The following is a 22,960-nucleotide window of genomic DNA, read 5'->3' as shown; positions in this document are numbered from 1 at the left end:
TGGCACCTTATAGACTAACAAACGTTTTGGAGCATGAGCTTTCGTGGGTGAATACCCACTTCGTCAGATGCATATTCACCCATGAAAGCTCATGCTCCAAAACGTCTGTTAGTCTATAAGGTGCCACAGGATTCTTTGCTGTTTTAACTAAACTATTGTTGTATGTAAAGTAAATAAGGTTTTAAAAATGTTTAAGAAGCTTCATTTAAAATTAAATTAAAATGCAGAGCCTCCCGGACCGGTGGCCAGGACCTGGGCAATGCGAGTGCCACTGAAAACCAGCTCGCGTGCCGCTTTCGGCACCTGTGCCATAGGTTGCCTACCCCGATGTAGCTCTTCCTCATTTGGATAAAACGTCAGAAGTTCTAGGGTTATTAAACTACTATTACTGATTTTAACTTACTGTAATATAGTTTGGAAATTACTGTATTTACAGGTTCACCTCATGCAACAGTAGTAAAAGGGTGCATTTGCCGTTTATTATGCCTTTTACTGCAGTGTATAATTGGTAAATTCACAGCTGTCACTACCATGAACAGGTAGGATGGTCCAATGGTTAGGGTGCAAGTCTGGGACTCAGAAGGCGTAGGTTCCATTTTCAGCTTCGGCACAGACTTCCTGTGTGATCTTGGATAAATCATTAGTCTTTCTTTGGTTCCCTGTCTATAAAATGGAGATAACAGCTCTTCCCTACCTCGCAGGAGTGTTGTGAGGATAAATACATCAAAGACCTTGAGGTGCTCAGATATGAGTCATGGGAGCCTTTGAAATATCTAAGACTGACTCTGCTCTGAGCACTGTTTGGAAACTAGAAGTTAAAATATTCCATACAGAGGGTAATTTACGATAAAGTAGTTCTATTTATTATTTTGTCAATGACCCAAATAATTGTGATTCTTGAAGGCGAGGAAGGGAAGGGGGTTTTTTGTCCAGGAGATGCATTTTCATTTTCTTCCAGGCCCTACGAGTATTGATCAGGTTTCTGGCTGGGGCTGTAGCTCTTCATCGAGTCCATCAAACACCTGTTCCCTAATTAGCCAGAGAAGGTCAGTCACTGAAGAGGCCATCCTTACCCAGGAGTGAAAGCCTGATCCTGCAATGTGCTGACACTGTAGCTTTCATTGAGCAGCTCCTGTGAGGAGTTCAGGCAGTCAGGCAGCTCAGAGGAAATACCCAGCACCTTGCAAGATTGGGGCTCTAAGCCCTGTCTCCATAGTACTGCTAGTCTCTGCTACCCCGTGTCATGAAGGACTGATCCTGAGCCTGAAACTTAACTCTTCAGAACGTTTTAATGCTAATTATGGGGGGGGGGTAGGGAGGTAGGTTGTCCCATTGCAGGTACTGTACTTATGTGAGTATGTTTTAAATATTTCCAACAGATCAGTTCTTAGAACAAGCAGTAACGTATCTGCAGTTTGTGGACAATCCTGCTATCATTGACGACCCCAACCTTGTGGTTAAGATTGGAAATAAGTAAGTACATTTCAGCAGGCAAAAGTCTGGACAATGTGGGAAAAGCACTTGCGTGTTTTTAGTGCTATCCTAGTGCTTACACCAGCTGCACTATTGCTGAACAAATGGGTACTCATTTTTCTACTGTAGATTCACTGCCAGTTACCGCTAATTAAGTAATTAATTTGGATTTCAAAGAGCTAGTATTGAATGCAGACAGTGTTCACACTCAATACCTAGAGTAAAAATAAAATAGACTATAAACCTTGCTAAGACATTCATTCAGTACAATTGAATGATGAATACTTATGGGAAATCATGATTGACCTGTGGCCATTCTATATGCAAAGAAAGAACCTACATCTACTGAATATATTATTACCTCGCCTCTCTGCTGACTCGTGTGATTTTGGACAAGTTGCTTAATTTCTTGCCCTGCTTTCCTGATCTGTAAAACAGGGATAATACCACTTACCTACCTCACAAGGGTGTAGTGAGGAGAGGACTAGTTCGGGAAGGTCTGATTAGGTAAGGTGCTGGAGACCTCGAGTGTGGTCCTGTATGGACCTCACTCTCATGGGAAGTTGGGTGGCATCGCTGAGGATTTAGCTTCCTAACTGCCATGGGAGTTGCAGGCCCTCAGCACACCACAGAAGAAAGTCAGCACGACACAGAACCCAAACCTGAACATTTGTACAGCACCTTGAAGGGGCAAAGAGCAATATAGGTGGCTCGTAGAAAATGTAGGTCCCTGAGCTATGGTACAGATATGAGGAATGGATGAGAAATACAATTTCTGTTTGGGGCTTAGCTTTTCTTTTGTGATCTGCTATGTGACTTCTCCTCCTGTGGAATTGTAGTATAGTAAATATGGACTGTCCTTGTACTGGAAAAGCTTTTACACCAGGTACCTACACAAGGGAAGTGCCAAGACGAGGATAGGTATTTGGGAATTTGGTCACCCTTTATAGCAATTCAGAGGAGAAAGGTTCCCCAGCTAGCAAGCCAGAGTCTTTAACAGATTCTTTAAATATTAACCTCATCCTGAATAACTAAAGTGTCAACGTTTTACTGGAACTTTGCATTAATAAATAGACACAACCAAAGTAGTCTAAGTAGGACATGGATTTGCAGATCCAAATCTGAACTTCATGGCTTTATTCTTTAGTTTAAATAAACTGCACTGCTTTAACTGACAGTGCAATTACTGTTAGGCTGTGAATTGGGATCGATGGTATTACAAAATGTAACAACACAAAACTATTTTGATTTCTCAGGTACTACAACTGGACAACAGCTGCTCCACTTCTACTGGCAATGCAAGCATTCCAGAAACCTTTGCCAAAGGTGAGATTGAACATGAAGTCAGTTGGGAAAGCATGACCTGTGGCATTTTTCATTTCATGAACTGAAATTCAGGAAGGCAGAGAAAGTGACTGTATTTTAAAGAGTCTACACGTCAGTAGGAATCATTCACACAAAACCAGTCGCATAGCTTGTGCTGACAACACAGGGCCAAATTAAACCCAAAATTAAGATGGATTAAGGCCTTATCTACATGGGAAGTTAGTGCGCAGCAAACTAGGCTGTGAATGTACAGCACCCTAGCTACTTCGCACTAAGTCCCATGGGGAATTAATGTATTAAGCTAAAGTGTATAAAGGCACTTCTAATGTGCAGTAAGAGTGTCCACACAGGGAGTTAGTGCGGACTGGCTAGTGAGCTATAAATTCACACTCTGCCTTGCTACGCTCTAACTTCCTTGTGTAGATAAGCCCTACATTTGGTCTACACTGTATTTATTTGCTAGTTGATAAAAATTCAGAAAATATCTAGAGGATTATCAAGTCCAAAAGAGGATGACCCTTCTTGATGATTTATCCTCCCCTTTCTCCTTTGATTAATATTCACTGGCTTGTAACCAGAGGTTATATTTACAGATAACAGTGTGCTGTAATTGAATATTTGGTGTCTGTACCTTCTATTATGTCTTCAGGGAGTGTACAGTTTCAGTAGAAATAGTGACTAGAGGTTTGCGGTTAATGGACAACTATTGTGGAAGTAGTAGTCCTTGCTTTAAAGTGTCAGAAAAGTAGCATGCATTCAAGCAGGGAGATTTGTAACTTTTAACAGTGCTTGCCACAGTTTAGGGCTCATTGAGAGGACACTGTTGGGAAAAAGATCTATACTTAGATTTGAAATTTTGCTTTGCACACAAGTGATGTCTTTGGTTTTGACCCATGTGAGTTCAAATCCCCTTAATGTCACTTTGAGTTTGGAATATAAACTCATGCAAAGCCTCAAACTGACACTTACTGGGTACTGCTACGTTACTCTCACCTTTCTGTGAGAATCACCTGAATCTGCAAATATGCCTGGTTTTAATGTAATACCGTACATCTGCCCACACTCCATGTAAACTGTATGAGTTTGTAATGAAACACAAAACCAGAAGTGTGTTTTTTTTCACTGAAAACGTTTTGCTAAGATATATGTCTTTGGAGATACATTAGAAGATTCTGAATGAAACGCTGACCCCACTGAAGTTAATTTCACCCTTATTCTCCTGAGTTATCAATAAAATTATAATTCATGAGCACTACATTTGTTTTTTTAAAACCAGTATTTACATTCCAAATGTTGGAAACTTTCTAGAATCAACCAGGCTAATCAAATGAGGCAACAGGTACTGAGCAATACATTAGGTTGGAAGGATTTACTTGAGTGAACAATAACTCTGAAAATATTACCATCCTGCTTTCTATTCCTGATCTTCCAACTGATCTTCTTACTTATTTTCATGCATATTGATAGAGCTTTGACTTGTTCCAACAACACAACTAAGTCATTGAAATGTTAAAGGATTTTATATTTTGTCAGAAGAGATTGTATGAAGTGAATGTGAACTTGAAGTTTTTGCAAAGGAATCGTTGATATTGGCCCCCCTTCAACAAGGTACTTAAGCACATGCCTAACTTTAAGCTTCTGAGTAGTGCTGTTGAAGTCAATGGAACCAGACAAGTGCTCCAAGTTAGGTGCGTGTGTAAGTATCTTGCTGAATTGGAGCCATTACTCTCAACAATTCAGATTTTGATTCAAGCTGTTCCTCTGGTTTTTTTCATTTCTTTAAAAGAAGCCCCAAAACTTATTTGCTCAATTTTACTTTTCTGCCATTTACCTCATTATCTTTCTCTGGGTGACCACATCTTGAATACTGCATGCAGATGTGGTCGCCCTATCTCAAAAAAGATGTATTAGAATTGGAAAAGTTTCAGAAAAGGGCAACAAAAATTTTATTAGGGATATGGAATGGCTTCCATATGAGGAGTGATTAAGAAGACTGGGACATTTCAGTCTGGAAAAGAGACAACTAAGGGGGATATGATTGAGGTCTATAAAATCATGACTGGTGTGGAGAAAGTAAATAAGGAAGTCAAATTTACTTATCATAACACAAGAACTAGGGGTCATCAAATGAAATTAATAGGCAGCAGGTTTAAAACAAACAAAAGGAAGGGTTTTTTCATATAATACACAGTCAACCTGTGGAACTCCATGCCAGAGGATGTTGTGAAGGCCAAGACTAAACAGGGTTAAAAAAAGAACTAGATAAATTCATGGAGGATAGGTCCATCAATGGCTATTAGCCAGGATGGGCAGGAATGGTGTCCCTACCCTCTGTTTGCCAGAAGCTGGGAATGAGCAACAGGGGGATGGATCACTTGATGATTACCTGTTCTGTTCATTCTCTTTGGGGCACCTGGCATTGGCCACTGTCGGAAGACAGGATGCTGGGCTAGATGGAACTTTGGTCTGACCCAGTATGGCCGTTCTTATGCATTTTAGATGCAACAATAAAGGGGAGCCTTTGAAAACCTAGTCTAGTTAGAGAGATGGACACTGTAGCTGAACTTCACTTCTCGTCTTTCTAACAACTATAGAACTTAGATTTGATGTGGTTTGTCTTACAAGATCCCTTATCACCTCCACAATTTTACACCGATCTTTGGAGAGGAGAGGCAAAATCAGGCTTACAGTGGAAAGCTGGTTGCAATCTTACATGAAGAGAGGCCATCATATATTTCCATTAAAATGTCCTTCTTCCTGAATAGTCCTATAAGCAAGTTGCAAAACACCGCTAACACCCTTGTAGTTTTAGTTGAGAGGCCAAGGGCTCATGGGTGTGAAAACTAAATCCTTTCACCCTTGGAAATGATCACTCCATGTCATGGATCAGACACGTTGGGTGTTGAGTTATTGAAAGGAAGTATGCGCTGTTGCCCTCCACCCTGTATCTCTGGATAAAGAGCTTCAGGGTCTAGTCCTTATCAATACAGCACATGTCATCACTAAATTCATATAAACAATAGTAATACCGCTTCTCCCCACAAATTAATGATCAATACAAATGTTAGTTTTCTTTTAGAGAGAGTAACCTACCATCTTGCCCTTTAGTTTGTAGCCTTTGTACCTGAAACCTCTTCCAAAAAGCTGGTCACCTGTTTTTTTTATATTCTTTGTAACTTACAATTTTCACTAAACAACCTCAAACCAGACTATTATTTACCCATGCTAGACATTATACTAATGCCATTTTATGCTTTCTTTTCCTTTTTTGGTTTGATCTCCTTTTCTTTTTCCTTTAAAAATTCCTCAAGTATTCATGCTTCAGTTACTTCAGTGCAGTTCTGGATGCCATTAGGTTTTGCTTTTATAAAATTTATGGCCCACAGACAGTATGTTTCCTTTTCTTCTGTTTATCCTTGGTTGAAGTTGTGTTCATCATTTTCCTTTGTTTGCATGTGTCAGGTTGTCCCTTTCTTTTGTTCCATTATTTATGTTACCATCCATTTATCACAGGCCACTGTGGAATCTATTATGAGGGATAAGATGCCCAGGAAAGGTGGAAGATGGTGGTTTTCATGGCGAGGGAGGAATAGCACTATCAAAGAGGTAAGTTTAAAAAGCTGATGGAGTTAATTTTTGGCTGAGGTTTGAATTTCATGTGTCTTACATCCGCCAGAAGTTGTGCTTCTACAGACAGTACAATATGCAGTTTGATTTAGGACACACACAAGGAAGGCATTTAGGGCCTGATCCAAAGTCTATAAGTCAATGGAAAGACTCCTGTTGACTTCAGTGGATAAGGCCCTTAGCTAAACATTTTATCTATTTCACTTCCACATTTGTATTCATTACATCTACCTTTGGCAGCATAATCTAATAGATTAGTCAGGGACATGGGAACCAAGAACTGCTGAGTTCTTATCCTGGCTGTGTGACTAACTTAATATGTGTCATTGGGCAAGTTGCTCACCCTTTCTACAGTTCTGCTTCCACATTTGAAGGATAATGATATTTATTACTAGAGCTGGTTGGAAAATTATAACAAATACTAAATTTGGATGAAGGAAATATGGTTCTTCACTTTTTGTTAACCCTCCTGCCAGTCCATTTTCCAATAATCTCTGGATTGGGTGCTTTAATTACATCTTCAGAGCTGTTTATGAATATTGAAGCTCTGTGTAAGTGTTATAATAACCACTGTTCTCTTGCCCGTTAGATTTTTATTAGCAGTTTTAGAGATTAAATATGTCTCTCTTCATTCGATTTTTAAAAAGTTGAAATATCTGATACTTGAGTTTTCTAAGTTTACATAAAATAGTAATTCTTGTGAACTTTAATTATGGGCTTCATATGATTCATTTTTCTGGCCATATTTTTCCACAACTTATTGAATTCTAAGAATGACTGTCTTCTTAGAGGTGTTCCCTTGTAAAGTGAGCTGTGAAGAAGCTTAGGTTGAAGAAGCTTTAGTTAATGCTGTCCATTTGTTTCATGATAGCCTTGTGTAACTTTCATTATTTGAGATAAAATTGTCAGAGCTAAGTCTGCCCAAAGTAGGTTTGGTTAGTAGGTTTTATTAATGGTTAATGGAGTTGCTGTGCAGTGAGTGTCTACAAGATTGGTCCCACAATTCCCACCAATTCTTGTCATTTGAAATCGGCTCTCTCTGTATCTGCCAAAGAAAAACAAATTTCAGTTTCTACTGTGGTTTATACTTGAGAGTATTCTCGTGTTCTGTGCAAAAATTTTCCTACAGTAAACCCTTGATTTTTTTTATCATATACATGCACAGAACAAAGTCCTGCTTGCCTTTCTCACATTTATAGTCTTGGTGAAAGCAATAGGAATACCTGCTTGAGTGAAGCAAGCAGGATTGGGCCAACAAGATTATTTCCTTTAAATATTTCCCCTCTCTGTCTACTATGGAATTCACAACTTCTCGTATCTGTGTTTTAGGAAACCAAGCCAACGCAAGATTTGAGTGGGAATGTGCTTACTGCAGAAGAGGAGTCATCACAAATGAGCATTGCAGACAGGTGCGCAAGAAGAGGGCTGTAGCCAATGTAACTGGACCATTTAAAGATGAAAGCAGGATACTTCAAGTCTTTGAATGGCAGAGCAGGGAAAGTAATGAAATCTGGTTGAGATTTGTAATCTATTATGCTGTCCTATCTTTATATTTGATCCCTTAATATTGGTGAAGTTCACCCATGGTAAAATCCACTTCACCTCCATAAAGCCTAAGGAGATGAAGTGTGGGAGGATTCTCTCCAGGGCAAGGTTATGGTGCTGCAGTACTTTAATGAGCCTTTTCAAAGCTTACTAAGTCTGTAGAACTGGATTTTCTTGTTTTGGCATCTCCATGACATTCTCTCTCTCCTTATATGTTAGCCCTTCGGTTTTCAATCCTAGCCAGATGTAGGAAGTTTAGAAGCTTTTTCACCTCACTGAAGTCAGAATGTTCCAGATCCTTGTAATATCCCCTGATTTATGAAAACTTGCACAGTCTGACATCTCCCTGTTTGCTTCTATATACCTGAGGAGGCTCAGGAGAATAAGATGTTTCTTTCAGAAGGATTCTTATACCATCTCTCCCATGAAGAGGACAGGAGACTCTGCAGCTTTCTATTACTTCTTCCAGGGAGAAGCAGAAGAAGGGGTTTCAAAGTCAGCAGATCCTCCTAATTTAAGCAGCTCTTGTAGTATCCCTTGTTGGCCCCAGAATCTCCACTTAGGGAGGATTCTGCAGGGCCAGCATTAAGTTACCTGCTGAAGTCCCATGGGGATGAAGTAGCAGAGAGTAGCTGTCTCCTGCCTGGTCTCCTTTTTGAACAGCCCAAATCCCAATGGAGGTGCAACCGAGTGGCTTACTATGAAACCAGCAGTGCCTACTTCTGTGCTGTCCTCACTCAGATCTGCCAGAGCGGAGAGAGATTATAGTACTAACCCAGATTCAGACTATAGCTTACACATGCTAAATTAACTTGAGGCTTTTTGGAGGCTGACATTGCAATCCAGGAGACCAAAGCCACCAGTGCTTAATTTGTGCCAGGGCTTGCCAGGGCAGAGCCCCAGCACCTCTATGATTGTAGGCTTGGCAGTTCACAGTCCCGGCACCTTTCCTGCATCAAATATGAATGGAAAAAAAATTGCTTGAGCCCCAGCACCTCTTTCATTACAAATTAAGCACTGGGAGCCACCTTTTGTTTTGGAGAGCAGATACTGGCAGGTTAAATATGTGGCACATAAACTGCTGCCTCAGTAATATACATTATCCCAAATCTGCAAGATCCACGAGTGGATCTGAGAGGACACATTTCTCATCAGTGATGTTTGGTTCTGTTGTCCCTTACATGTTTGTTTAAAGACCCAGCCTTAAAACAGTATTGGAATTTCAGTCAGACTTCACTCCTTAATTACTGTTTTGTGTTTGAGTTTTAACTGACTTCAGAAACCATCAGGAAGGATTTGTTGCTGAAAATCATTCTGTGGTAAATAGAATATTGAGTTGCAAGCGGTTTTTAGGCCAGATATAGCAACCGCAGAGTTAGGCGGGCTATAGTTTTAAATGCTGCGAATCACAACGTGCAGTATTTATGACACCAGGGTCAGGACTTCCCAACAACATGCAGAACCCAGCTGTGATGAAAAAGAATGTTAAGAGTGATATATTAAAGATCACATTGGCAGTATGTTAAGAATATTTGAAGCTACCACCTAATATGACAGTTCTGTTTACCATTAAAATTCTTATCTTCTGCGAAAAATTTTCCTTGACAGATTTTTAAAAACAATTGTAGTAGGAAAAATAGTTTTATAATGATGTATACTTAAACTAATATCCTGCACAGGAACAAAAAGCTGGTGGCATTTCATTTTAACATTTTGAGTATGGCAATTCTGCCAAAGTTGTCAGTAAAAATATAATTCCATTGACAAAAATTGCTGCTTTCACAAAGAATGTGTGGTGCAGGTTATCTTCCATTAGAAAGTTGCATTAGTCATGCTCTGGGTTTATTCTCTAATTGCTGAACTCTTTATAGATTAAATAAATTATTTTCTTTCCTCTTTTATCTCCTTAGAATGAAACTTCTTTGTAGTTGCTCACATTAGCTAGCAGATTTTATACATTGTTAGAGTTTTTAATGAGTCAACATGGACTGTAATTTAAGTCTGTTAACTTAAAGTGACAATACTAGCATATAGACGAGTGAATGACTTGAAGAACCCAAATATGAATAATGGAAGACATGCGTGAATGAGAATTCAGCACTTCATTGATATATTTCTAAAGTCATGTTGTAAATAACCTCCCAAGAGACAGTACTTAGAAGCAGAGAATCAGTTGACTTATTCAGTGAGTCAGTGCTAATGTATTTTTAATGGATACCCAAATGCATTTACTGAGAGATGATAGCATCATTTTCTCTGTGTGTGATATTCCAGACTAAAGGATGAATCTTCTTCAAGTGATGAAGACCCGAGAGCTGCAAAACCAAACATTGGGTCATTACAAACAAACTCAAGTCATCTCTCTTTATTGTCAGGAATCAGTTACAAAAAGACCCTTCGACTCACTTCTGACCAGCTTGTGAGTTATTTTTACGTACTCCTTCTGAAATGTCATTTCTAGCACAATGAAGTTATTCTGGCTAGCACAGGGTTAATGAACTCAGTATTTGTGCTGACTACTAGGCCTTATCTGGGCTGCCTTTGGGACTGGAGAGGCCCTGGGAATAATTTAGACAGTGCTGGAGGACTGTCTAAGTTAGGGCAGCCTCCCTGAACTGCTTGATGGCCTGCAGTGCTGCCAGGAATCACCACAGTGATGGGTGCTATGATCCTTTCCCTGATACATCCATCTGACTCCACTCCTGTCCCCAGCATACCCCCTATGCCAAGTTTTTAAGGGAGTCCTCAGTGGACAGCTTTATGGCTGTCATGCACAAGAAGAGTCCTACACCAGCCGGAAAGAAGGTGTTTAAGGCCCCTTTATGCTGCTCCAGCTCTTTTACCTGGCTTAAAGGGGCCAGGCGCTCTGTGTGTGTGTGTGTGTACATACATACAGACGTGTGTGTGTGTGTATTTCTCTTCTCTCTCTCTCTTTTTCCCCCTCACACATGCGCACATACACACAAGATAGCAGCTTCTAAAAGAGCTGTTTATGAATTTAGTGTGACCAGGACCATATTAATTTTAGTTCCTCTGCACAGAGGTGTTGTGACTAATGCTGATAAACAAAGCTGTTGCTGTCCAAGCCCAGGGCATTAATATTTGATTTTGGAGAATTTGGCTATTTAGGAAAATGCATTTTCTCACATCCACACATGCAGCTAATTAATTTTCAGAAGTAAACACACTTGTTGAATACAATATTAGGCAGCTCGCCACTCGCAGGTGGCTAAATGAGAGAATGTTCTCTGTAGTTGGCAAGAGGTCTAGAATTTGCCTTAAGAAACAGATATGGTTTATTGGTCGTATTGTGTAACAAACTGAGAGCAGGGGTATACAAACCCAGCGGGACTTATTTTTCAGATGCAGTAGTTTTGCAGGGGCTTGAAGCCAAATCTGTTTTTTGCTGCCATGAACACTTCAGGCCATACCATGCCACTGATTGCAAAGCAGAACTCCATATTGCTTTTAATTCAGCTTATGAATCAAGGGTACAGCATGGCCCTTGCAGTCAAACTCTGCTTCCATTATTCAGTAGATAGTCCCATGACAGGAAGGGGATTAACACATGCCTAAAGCAATTATCATCCTCCCATTTGCATTTATACTATTCTGCCCATTTCACCTGCACAGTTTAATCTTGCGAATAATGTTTCACAGAAAAGTCTAAAGCTCAAGAATGGCCCTAATGATGTGATCTTTAGTGTTACGACACAATATCAAGGCACATGCCGCTGTGAAGGCACCATCTACTTGTGGAATTGGGATGACAAGGTTATTATTTCTGACATCGATGGAACTATCACAAGGTAAGCTGATAAACGGGGCAAGATTTTACCTACCAGGTAAGGTCTCCAGGCTCAAATAATCATATTGACGTAGGATTGGGGCAAGGGACCATCATGTTCAGACTTTGAATTTTCAAGTTTAACCTGCTTTTCCAGTGAAGCAAAAAATGTAGGGGGCTGCTGTTACACTGACTGAATTGTTAAAGGCTGGTATGTGCCATGCTGTTGATCTGATTGTTACTTAACTGGCTTTCATGTGGTGCTTATCATAGTAGTATCTGTGCACCTCTCTCACATTAATGAGTTCATTGTTGCGTCTCCACCCACGCTGGAGTGATGTTCATTCTGGTTTTAGAGAGATTATACATTCCAGAGCTAATCCTGTGGGACAAGGCAGTGTGATTTAGTGGACAGGATACCAGAAAAGGAGTCAGGGGATCTGGGGTTTATGTCTGCCACTGAGCTGATTGGGTATTGACTATGTCACTTCACTACTTTGTGCCTATGTTTCCCATCCCACCGCCATGGTACACTCCATCTTTTCTCTTTGGATTGTGAGCTTGTCAAGACAGCGACTATCTGACTGTGGCTGTGAAATCCCTTTCACAGTGGAGCCCTCTGTCTTGGTTGGGGCCTCTGTATGCTACATAGCATAAACAGTGATACTAAATTAATTACACTTACAGTGGGGAATGTCACTGGAACCAGTAGAGCTATTTCCCCCATTTTATAGATAGTGAACTTAGGCCCAGAGGCACAGATCGTCAAGGGAATGTAGGTGCCTAACTCCCAGTGAAATCAGTGGGCGCTGGATGCCTTTGATAGTCTGGGCCAGAGGGATTAAGTTATTAGCCAAGGTCACACAGAAGATCTGTGCCATAACTTGGACTAAACTCCTGATCTCTTGAATCTCAGGCCAGTGCGTTAGCTAAAAGACTATCAGCCCACTCTGCAAGCCAAATGAATGCTTAGGAGGGCATGTATCAGTACCACTCTTTCCTTAAAAAAACATTTAAAATGGCTTCTGCCTCTTCTTTGGAAGTTATTTCTTGCAGTGCATTTGCTCTGTTTTTTCCCCACCTTCATTCAGGTCGGATACTTTAGGCCATATTTTGCCCACTCTTGGCAAGGATTGGACGCACCAAGGGATTGCAAAGTTGTACCATAAAGTGAGCCAGTAAGTATTCAGCAAATCTCTTTGTGTTAATTTCTCTGAATTTAAATGCAAAACCAAATGCCTGTTCACAGCTCCAGGTGTCCTAGCAACTATTTACAAGAATGGTGAATATAAGAAATGGGTATATGAAACTCACAACAGGAAATTGGACAGGATAAGTAGGATCAGGATAAATGGTGAAGGACCTTAACAGTGAGGACAAGAAGCTTGTGCTTGATGCAATGATGAAGGGAGAACCTGTAGAGGGATGCAAAGAGCTGAAGAGGGAGGGAATGTTGATGGCATCAGTGTCAGAGAGAAGATTATGGTAGTCAAAATGCAAGATAAGGGCCTTGACAAGAGCTTGGCAGCCTGCATAGACAGAAGGCTGGAGCTTTGCGATGTTCTCGTGTAAGAAGTGACAAGATTTAGACAGCCTGGAATTGTGCATCAAGGGAGAATCAAAGATGACACCAAGCCTTAGGGACTGAGAGGATAGTGGGCTTTGTTCATGATGATGAAGAAAACAGGGACTGGGATAAGGACTTGGTGGGGAAAGATTAGGAATTCAGTTTTAGGAATGTCACATGGAGCTTAAATTTGTGCTGGACAGCAAGAAAGATGCTTTGATGTGGGATTGGATGGAAGGAGATATTTTATCATCTACTAACATTCACACACGTTGACTTAAACTTATTTTTTACAAAAACAAGGGTGACTTGTGATTGTACCCCATTTACTAGTGGTGGCATTTTTGTTATGTTCATTGCTGTGTTTCTTCATTCTTCATTATTATTATATACATGTTCAGATTACCCTTAAATGTGTGAATATCCTCGGATTCAAGGCACAATTGTCCATTTGATTGATTTGATTTGTTCCGTGGCCAGGGGTTGTGTTCAACTTTGTCACTTTTGTTTTCCGTGGGTGATGCATTCTAAATTATGGATAATGTAATCTAAAATATGACAGAGACACTGGGCCTGACTCATTCCTTAAATAGGTATAAATGACTATACAAGGTCACTTAGAGAGAGAGTGTGGATGAGGCAATACCTTTCATTGGAGAATCTTCTTGAGAGAGAGAAGCTTTTGAACCACACAGAGCAAGATCAATAAAATCTGAAAGCTGACATGGCAAAAGGTGTTTTGTTCCATGAATAAATTCTTACTTGTATTTGAAAATAATTGTTTTTGAAGAGAATTTTATTTTAATTTTAGAAATTAGCATTGTTAAGTCTACCACTGGAGGCAGCTATTAGAACTTTAATGGCCATAAATTTGGGTTTTCCTGTTAAATTACTAAATTAATTATAGAGCATCTAGATATCATAGACTGGTCCTATATAAATGTCTAAGGGTGAAATTTAATGCCCCTTACTCATATTTAATAGTACTTACTTTACTTCATGGACAGTCCTATTACTGGGCTTGTGCAGTAACGTGCTATTAAACCAGACTAAGGGTATCAGAATCTGGTCCTATGATTACTAGAACCTGTTAAGATGATATCTGGAAAATAGTAGTCTTTGAATATCCTGTGACTTCTGATAAAACCTCTATTTCAGGACCAAGCCAGAAATTATCTCCTGTTAGGTCTTGAGCTCCAAACTTACACATGTTTGAAGAAGTTCAGGCATATAAAACCAACCCTTTGCTATCATAAAGCCCCACGGGTGGGTTACATTTAAAGTAAGGTTGATGCAACATTGTTGCTGGATGCATAATATCTCTTCTTAAGAGGACTCATTTCAGTAAATGATGAGGGATGTGATGCAAATACACACAGCCAGATTTTACATGGGGGCCATACAAATCTCTGATATAGATTCTCCTTTACTGGTATAAATCAGTGAATTCATTGGAGCTGTGTAGATTTTTGGTGTCTGGCTTGTAATGTTTTCACTCCTTAGTAATAATTTGTGAGTTCTTATGGGGTAAAGAGGTTAAAGATCTGAATTTCTAATAGTGATGACTTATGTCCCAGGCAAATAAAATATCACAATTGTGAAAATGTTCACTTTATTATAAAAGTAATTTCTTCCTGGTTTGTTTGTTTGTGTGTAATAGAAACGGGTACAAATTTCTGTATTGCTCGGCACGTGCTATAGGAATGGCAGACATGACCAGAGGATATTTGCACTGGGTCAACGAACGAGGAACAGTGCTACCTCAAGGACCTGTGTTATTAAGTCCAAGCAGCTTGTTCTCAGCCTTTCACAGGTATCATTAGGTAGTAGCTTGTACCTAATACAAAATTCACCTCTTATGTGACCACTTTAAATTATTCTCAGAGTTTCTAATAGGAGATGGTGCAGCCTTTCATTGAAGACCAACCTCTAGTAGGTAACCAAAGTTTGCTAGTATCTTAGATGGTTACTTAAGAGAGGTCTCATTCTACAGTAGCAGCCATTAAAAATTCAGCATTTGCCAACAGATGCCACCTGTTCACTACAGTTACCATGGATATTTCCTGTTATCAATACCTTCATGAATGCTGACTTTTTAATATTTATCAGACAGTGTTTTATATGACTAGATATATGGACTAGATGACCTCCTGAGTTCCCTTCCAATTCTGATATTCTATGATTCTAACTCCTGATACAGGTTAGAGCTAGCTGAAGGTTGGCCTAGCTTGTACTTGCCTGCCTGTGGCTCTGCCCATACAGCTGCAAATAGCCAGAGTCCAACAGCATTCCAGCCTTGCCTCTGTTGCCCTGGCAGCATTCCCTATATATGCTCCTGGGCTGGAGTCTGCTATGGGGAACGGTACAGGGCCAGCTACACCAACTGTGCACCGTGCATGATTCTCTCTATGTCATGGGAATTCCCTCGGGGACAACTCTGTCACCGGTTTGGTCCCATTTTGGCAAGAGAGTTATTTGTGAAAGGGCTGCAGCCCAGAGATGAACTGGCTTCTCTATTTATTATTCTGTAATGAAGCACTAAAGAGAATTAGAAGATGCCTTTGTCTTTTCTTACCTCTAATTGTCATTGATGGATGACCTCACCAGTAGAAGCAGCTTACTTGAAGGTAATCCTTTGGATCTGGTACATGGTGAAATTTAAATCCCGAGAGAGCATAGAGAAGCTATACAAAGGGAAGGCCATTATAATCTATTGACCCATTCTGCAGTTTTCAGTAAGGCAGTTTATATCATTACATTACATTTACCATACATCTTTATTTAGAAACTGCTGTCTATAATTCATTACCCTTGTTTAGTAGCTAAATCTTTACCACACAGTTTTTAATAAAAGCTCCCTTTAGGAGGCTTGTTTTTAGTTTGAACTTTATCTGTGCAAACATTTACATTTAATAGGAGCCCTGGCTTCTAAATGAAGTTGCATGGAGGTTTTCGGTGCTAGAATCTGACTAGATGAAATGTATTATATAAAATAAAAATAAAACAGCGGATGTACTTATGAAATACCACCTTTTTATTTTAGGGAAGTGATAGAAAAGAAGCCAGAAAAATTTAAAGTTCAGTGTCTGACAGACATCAAACATTTGTTTCATCCGAACACAGATCCCTTTTATGCTGCCTTTGGAAACAGACCTGCCGTAAGTAATAGCTGTGATTATTTTTTACTATGAAGTGCAAAAGTGCTGTTGTTGTTCAGTGTTTTTTTTTGTGGTAATGCCTCACGACCTAAATAGGAATTAAGGCCACATTTTGTTAGGCCCTGTAAAAACAAATAATGTAAAGTCAGTCTCTCCCTCATCGATTTCACAGTTTAGGATGTAGATGATATTCATTAGGTGAATAAAGAGACAAACGTGGAGGGCAAGGTAGCAGTGAAGATGTGTTTGCATAAGTTAGCAGTTCCAACATTCCCAGGTGGTTGACCACTTAACTGTATTTAAAATCTGTAAAGTTGTTTGAAAACACTGAAAACAGTGCCTTTCTTTGGCGTTGTTAGAAATGTGTGTCCAAATTCCTCTGTCATTCACACACAACCACAGTGAGCAACACGTAGTGGCTGTAGTATAAACAGAGGTAAAATTTGGCACGTGAAAGTCAGTGGGATTTAGACTCCAAAGTTACTTAGCCACTTTTGAAAATTGTGCCCCTGTGTCTAATCTCCTCTAATAGTATGATAACTTGGGGCTTGTCTGCACAGTACGTGAGTGCGCACCAGTGGGGAGTAAATTCTAGTGTGTGGCATGCTAACTGGCCCATCTGGATCTTGCTGCCATACACTAAAAGTTCCCTAGTGAACGTTAACGGAACACATGTTACAAACTACACTATGTTAATATGCGCTAGGGAACTTCTAGTACATGCCAGCAGAGTCCACATGGGCCACTAAATGTGTGACATGCTGGTGATGACAAGAATTTTACACTTCTCTGGTGCACACTAATGCACCATGTAGACAAGCCCTTAGTTCCTGTGGATTTTGTTAGGCTTTGTTAATGTTAGTAACGTGCCATGAGAGCTTCAGATGCAGGATAACACATGTATATTCAGTGCCAATACTTAGCACTTCGGTATTCTTTATATATTTGTCTGTGCTATATATTCTATATCTATATTCTATACATTTTATAAAGAATAAAATGTATTATGCAAAGGCAGAAGTACGGTTTATTTTTTTTTAAGTTTTTTTTCATTCTTTACCAGGATGTTTATTCCTACAAGCAAGTGGGGGTCTCTTTAAACAGAATATTCACAGTTAATCCCAAAGGAGAACTTATACAAGAGCATGCAAAAACCAACATCTCATCGTAAGTAGTAATTTGTCCTGAATACTCTATGAGCCAAATTCATTACCCGGTTGACGATGAGAGTTACACCAAGGATTTATTTGGCTCTGTTTTAGCAAAGGTTTCCTCTGTTTCAAATGAAATATATAGATTAATATAACATTTGATTACTTTGATACCAAGTCTCCACTTGCCATTATTTGAACTAACAAGAAAGATACTCACTGAGCCAGCAATTAAAAAAAAGGTTTATTTTATTCACTTGCAGGGATGCTGTCCAATTCTAATGCAGTCAGTTTCAAAAATAAGTTAAATGTAGTTTCCCAAGTCCCTCCGCCATTTTTTGTGATCTTTAAATAATTCTTTCTTTAAAGTTTCAGGGTTTCTATGTGAAAGATTTGGGCAAACAAAAGCTGAAACTAACTGTATAGTAGGCACTGCTAAAAGTGGCTATACACATCCTTGTCCAATTGCAGTTAATGGGAATTTTCCAGAGTTTAAACAAACTGAAAGCTTGATTTTGGAAGCACGTACATGCGCTAGACATCCCATTACAGTCAACAGAACTACTCACATGAGCAGGGTTCTACAATCAGGCCCTGAAAAAATATAAATAGCTATATTTTTCTCTTTCAGTTATAGGACCCTACGGGTAAACTGGTAACAATATGGATAGAAAAAAATCAGACAAATGTAGATCTAAATTTGTGTGTCCCTTTAATTCTCTTAGTATATATGAGCCAGAATGTGAACTTTGTATTCGTACTGGTGCACAGTTATTCACAAGATCATTCCCATTGACTCAGTAACACTATTTGTGTGAGTAACTGCTCACTAGTGTGAGTCAGGGTTAGTACTCTTAAATATCTGAGAGGCACACAGAATGGTTTGCAGCAGGTAACAAAGACCTTTTTAAAAAATCATTTTATAGAGTCACAGGTAGAAGGGGGAATAGTGTGTATAGGTATCATGCTACAGTCACTGCACGTGAGCAGCCCTGGAACAGTAAAGGGATTGTTACAACGTGATGGAACGATAAATGTCAGGATGCTGCAGTGAGTCAGCCAGATGGAAAGAATATGGTTTGAGATACTGAAACCTCATAAACATTTTAGTCCAAATTTTCAACAGTGACGAATGATTTTTGAGTGCCTGGAGTCTTGGGTTCTTCACTTAAGACACCTGAAAGGAGCCAGACTGTCAGAGAGTGAGTACTCAGCTCTTTTGAAAAAATGAAGCCTCTTTAGGATGTCTCAAACTGGGGACTCAAAAAAGAAGAAATCCCAAATTACTAGTCACTTTTGAAAATCTGGGCCTTAATGGTTGTTTTTTTAATAATTTTTTATGTGGGCTTCCCCGCCTAACCATTTCCAAAAGGAACAGTGGTAAACTCTGCTTTCCAACACATAACCCTTTGAACATCACTGCTCAAAAGGAATACCGATGAAGGGGTGGAAGCCAGCTGGTTGGACTGATCATTTCATGCAGATGAGCTTTAAATTGTGTTGGTAACGTGCAATAGGGTGCCTAGAGCCTTGGCTGGGCAACTTTATTTTTAAATCAAAATAAAAAATCTGAGATGATTTAAACAGTAATTTTTCCCCCCAGTTACGTCAGACTCTGTGAGGTGGTTGATCACCTGTTTCCTTTGCTGAAAAGAAGCCATTCTTCAGACTTCCCGTGTTCTGATACCTACAGTCAGTTCACGTACTGGAGGGAACCACTACCACCTTTTGAAAACCAGGATATTCATCCATCCTCATCTTAAATGCATCTACAGCCTCTTGTTCAAAGGACTGGTTATCGTATATTTAAAAGACACAGCTTGGTTTTTGCCTTGGATAGATCAGCTGGAATCTGTGCTATTGTGAGCATTGTATTCATTTGTTAAAAACAAATTTGGAACTGTGTTTCCATGCTTAAAGTCACCTTTCCAGTGACTAGGCATGAGAGTGGTGCTTCCAACTTCTCAGCCAACATGCTCAAAATGTGCAACAGTCTTATTAAAAAAGATCAATTACAAGTGCAATGATACTGCTTTTCACTTAAAAATACTATAAGGTTTAGTTAAAAAAAACCCACCAGTGGTTCTCAACCTTTTCCTCACCATGTCTGTCATGAACCATCTAGCCAGAACCCTCTTCCATTTAGCAGGATGGGAAGGGCAGGGTTTCAACACCCTGACACGACCTCTGTCAAATTAAAAATCTCTTGTTTAAAAGAACAGACAGTAATCCCCTCCCAGACAAGCATAGGATTGTATAAGAGTTATTGGGCCAAAACTTTAGCTGGTTTAAATTGGCTTTTTTTTTCCTGGGAAATAAATAATGCACATTGTAAACTGAAAGTAAGAGAAATAAAAATATTGTATCTGATTCTGTCATCCCTACTCACCTTGAGCAGTACCTTACTCCAAAGGCAGTCCATTTGGATTAAGGTACAGTGTAAGTATACAAGTGGAAGAATTCAACTCATTGGGTGAAATCCTGGCCCTGTTGAAGTAAATGGCAAAACTCCTGTTGTCACCAGTAAGGTCAAGATTTTATCCATTGATTGCACAGAGTTGCACTTTGCTGGAGCTGACAGCTTCAAGGGATTTGTCAGAACTGAAAAGTATTTTGTGAAGCATTTTCTATGGCTAACATGTGAACTTGCTGCTGGGTTAAGGGTGCATCTCATGATTTCACCTTGCAGCATTTTTTCAGTTGTGTGTGCTTTGCAGTACATCTGGCCATCTTTGGCATCAATGAAATCTTTCTTTCCACTTTCAGTTCTATACCTGAAATGTCTTTCTCATTTGCACAGACACTGGTTGTATGTACTGCTCTGTTATATTACTACTTTTCAGTGCCTTAAAATTTTAACTGTGTGCATTGGGGGTCAATATTGCAGATCATTTGAGAACATTTTCAAGTAATGTACTGCAGTTCTTCGCTTTAAAATTGCTAACTTCAACTGGCCAATACCAAATGTTCAAACATTTGTGCTTGCGATAAATAGTAACTGATTATCTTTTTTATTTTAAAGATATGTCCAAGCAGAATTGTTTTCTGAAAATGGCATCATGGGATTCTGTGTTTAGTGTATTTCAGTTTCTCCCATATCAAATTTGCTCAGTTTAAAAGGAAAGGCTAGACCCTGCTCCTGATTTAACTCAATGGAAGTTTTGCCACTGGCAGTGGGAAATAAATTGGTGCCCCAGAATATGGATTTTCTAACTGCTGGCCCTGCATACGCACTTATTTTGGATGTTAAAGTCAAGGGGCCAATTCACATTGCCCTGCATCTTGAGTAATCATTTACACAAGTGCCCAAAGTCTTTCCTTCTTGTGCAGCATCACTGGATCTCTGACCCAGGAAAAGAATATTTCAGGTGCATGTATGCTGTAGTTAAGTCAGAAAGAGAGTACAAGGAGGAAAAACACATTTTGACTTCCAGTTCTTAGGTCAAGTGTGCAGGGCTGGCAGTTTTAAACAAAAACAAATATATATATTTTTTATTGTAAACTGAACAAATTTGGTATTGAGTCCCGGAGACACTGTCAGTGTGGGCCTCAGGGTGCCAATTTAAGAGAGTCACGTCTGTACAACCAGGCTTTAATTTATATTATGTGACTCTTGGCTGTATAAGGCAGGGATTAGGAGTAGTGATGTGATTTTATCTCTGTATAAAGCCTCAGTGAGACCAATGCTACAATATCTCATACAGGTTTAAAATGACCACATTTTAAAAAGATGTTGTTGAAAATTGGAGAGGGTTCAGAAAGAGTTACAAAAATGATCAGGGTCTGGAGAAAATGCCTGAGAGTGAGAGACTTAAAGAGCTTAGTCTGTTTAGTTTAGCAAAAAGAAGATTGAGAGGTGATTTAATTGAAGCATATGAGTACCATCAGGAGGAGAAAATGCTGGATATTAAAGAGGTCTTTAATCTAGCAGAGAAAGGAAAACAGGAACTAACAGCAGGAAACTGAAGCCGACAAATTCAATGGGAAATAGGCACAATTTTTTAACAGTTGGGGTAGTGGATTCTCCATCTCTTGATATCTTGAAATCAAGGGCTGGATGCCTTTCTGAAAGATATGTTTTTAGCCAAAGAACAAGTTATTAGGCTCAATACAGGGGTGTAAATTTAATGGCCTGTGATATACAGGAAGTCAGGTTGGATGACCTAATGACCCCTGCTGGCCTTAAGCTGTATGAAACTATGAAATATTCTTTGTAGATATTATTTATTACTTCCTGTCATTAACTGTTGAATTACTGGATGAACATATTAGTCATAGCTTGGCGGCTGTATTATGTTGCTAATGGCCTCTTGTAGTGCATTATGATATAAAAAATTCCCAGCCACTTGATAAGATGCACTCAGTTCAGTTACCCTCCTGCAGTACTTTGGGCCTGAACTTTCAGAGCCAAGCAACTGGAGCTCCCATTGATCTGACCCAGAGCAAAACACATCTGAAAGGCAGGTCCATAGTGTTTAGTTGCTGATGTGCCAATAAGCAGTGAATCCAGTTTTAATCACCTTTTAGTATTGGAAACAAAATGGCAGTGTAGATGAGTAGCTGATTTAAACCATTTCAGTTTGAAGACCCTATTACACTATGGGACACTATGTGCTCTGTCCAAGTTTGACTGTAGCTGTATAAACACACACAGTTGTATTTCACTCTTAGCTAATATTTATTAAATTGGCTCATGGGGAGAACAGTTTGGAAAATCAAAAGCTTGTTCTGTTAGCAACAAAAGATTTTGCTTCATTTTAAAATATTTTTTTAAGTACACTATATTTGGCTTAGACGGTCAGGCAGTTGTATGCATACATCTTTAAATTGGATTATTCATTCATAAGGAACAAAGTGGAATGGTTAAAGGAATTCTTACTCTTTCTGTGAAAGAAAAATGTTGCCTGCTTTCAGTTTAATAATGGTTTCTGTTACAGAGAGAATATTTTTTGCTAACATAGTGCAAATACAGACACCCAAACCACAATGTGCTCTATTGCTACAATAGACATGTTATAAACTAGACTATGCAGTGGTGACTGTTGTTTATTTTCATGAATCTGATGATTATCCCACTCAACATGGGTGGTCGTAGGAGGGGGAGGATAATACATGCATCTCATCAGTTATACTGAAGCTAAAATTTATTGCAACTTTTGGGATTGGGGGAATTTTTTATTTTATTTTTTGGTTTGGCTCATCATTTCTATTTCTATTTATATACAGGATTTGCTCTGTCTAGTGCACTGATGGAAATCATTGTAACGCCTCATTTTGATGCGCTGAATGCAAAGACGTTAAAGATATATTGTAATAAATGCAAAGA

The 22,960-nt window shown here is 39.3% G+C and overlaps 1 protein-coding gene across 15 annotated transcripts in view; it reads left to right on the top strand.

The window, feature by feature from the left end:
• Nucleotides 1-21,421, top strand: part of LPIN1 (lipin 1) — a 78,537-nt gene extending 57,116 nt beyond the window's left edge. For all 15 annotated transcript variants that reach the window (XM_030555405.1, XM_030555403.1, XM_030555415.1 and 12 more), the window contains 11 exons: nucleotides 1,380-1,473; nucleotides 2,730-2,799; nucleotides 6,313-6,405; nucleotides 7,756-7,835; nucleotides 10,246-10,390; nucleotides 11,632-11,780; nucleotides 12,850-12,936; nucleotides 14,986-15,138; nucleotides 16,369-16,483; nucleotides 17,547-17,650; nucleotides 19,238-21,421. In XM_030555405.1, the coding sequence (XP_030411265.1) occupies nucleotides 1,380-1,473; nucleotides 2,730-2,799; nucleotides 6,313-6,405; nucleotides 7,756-7,835; nucleotides 10,246-10,390; nucleotides 11,632-11,780; nucleotides 12,850-12,936; nucleotides 14,986-15,138; nucleotides 16,369-16,483; nucleotides 17,547-17,650; nucleotides 19,238-19,397 (1,250 nt within the window). In that variant the 3' untranslated portion in view covers nucleotides 19,398-21,421. The remainder of the gene's footprint in view (nucleotides 1-1,379; nucleotides 1,474-2,729; nucleotides 2,800-6,312; nucleotides 6,406-7,755; nucleotides 7,836-10,245; nucleotides 10,391-11,631; nucleotides 11,781-12,849; nucleotides 12,937-14,985; nucleotides 15,139-16,368; nucleotides 16,484-17,546; nucleotides 17,651-19,237) is intronic.
• The last annotated feature ends 1,539 nt before the right edge of the window (nucleotides 21,422-22,960 follow it).

Source organism: Gopherus evgoodei, chromosome 3 (assembly GCF_007399415.2).
Source record: "Gopherus evgoodei ecotype Sinaloan lineage chromosome 3, rGopEvg1_v1.p, whole genome shotgun sequence".
NCBI lineage: Eukaryota > Metazoa > Chordata > Testudines > Testudinidae > Gopherus > Gopherus evgoodei.
The sequence above is the reverse complement of the archived record's forward strand: the minus strand, read 5'-3'. Positions and strand labels throughout refer to the sequence as shown.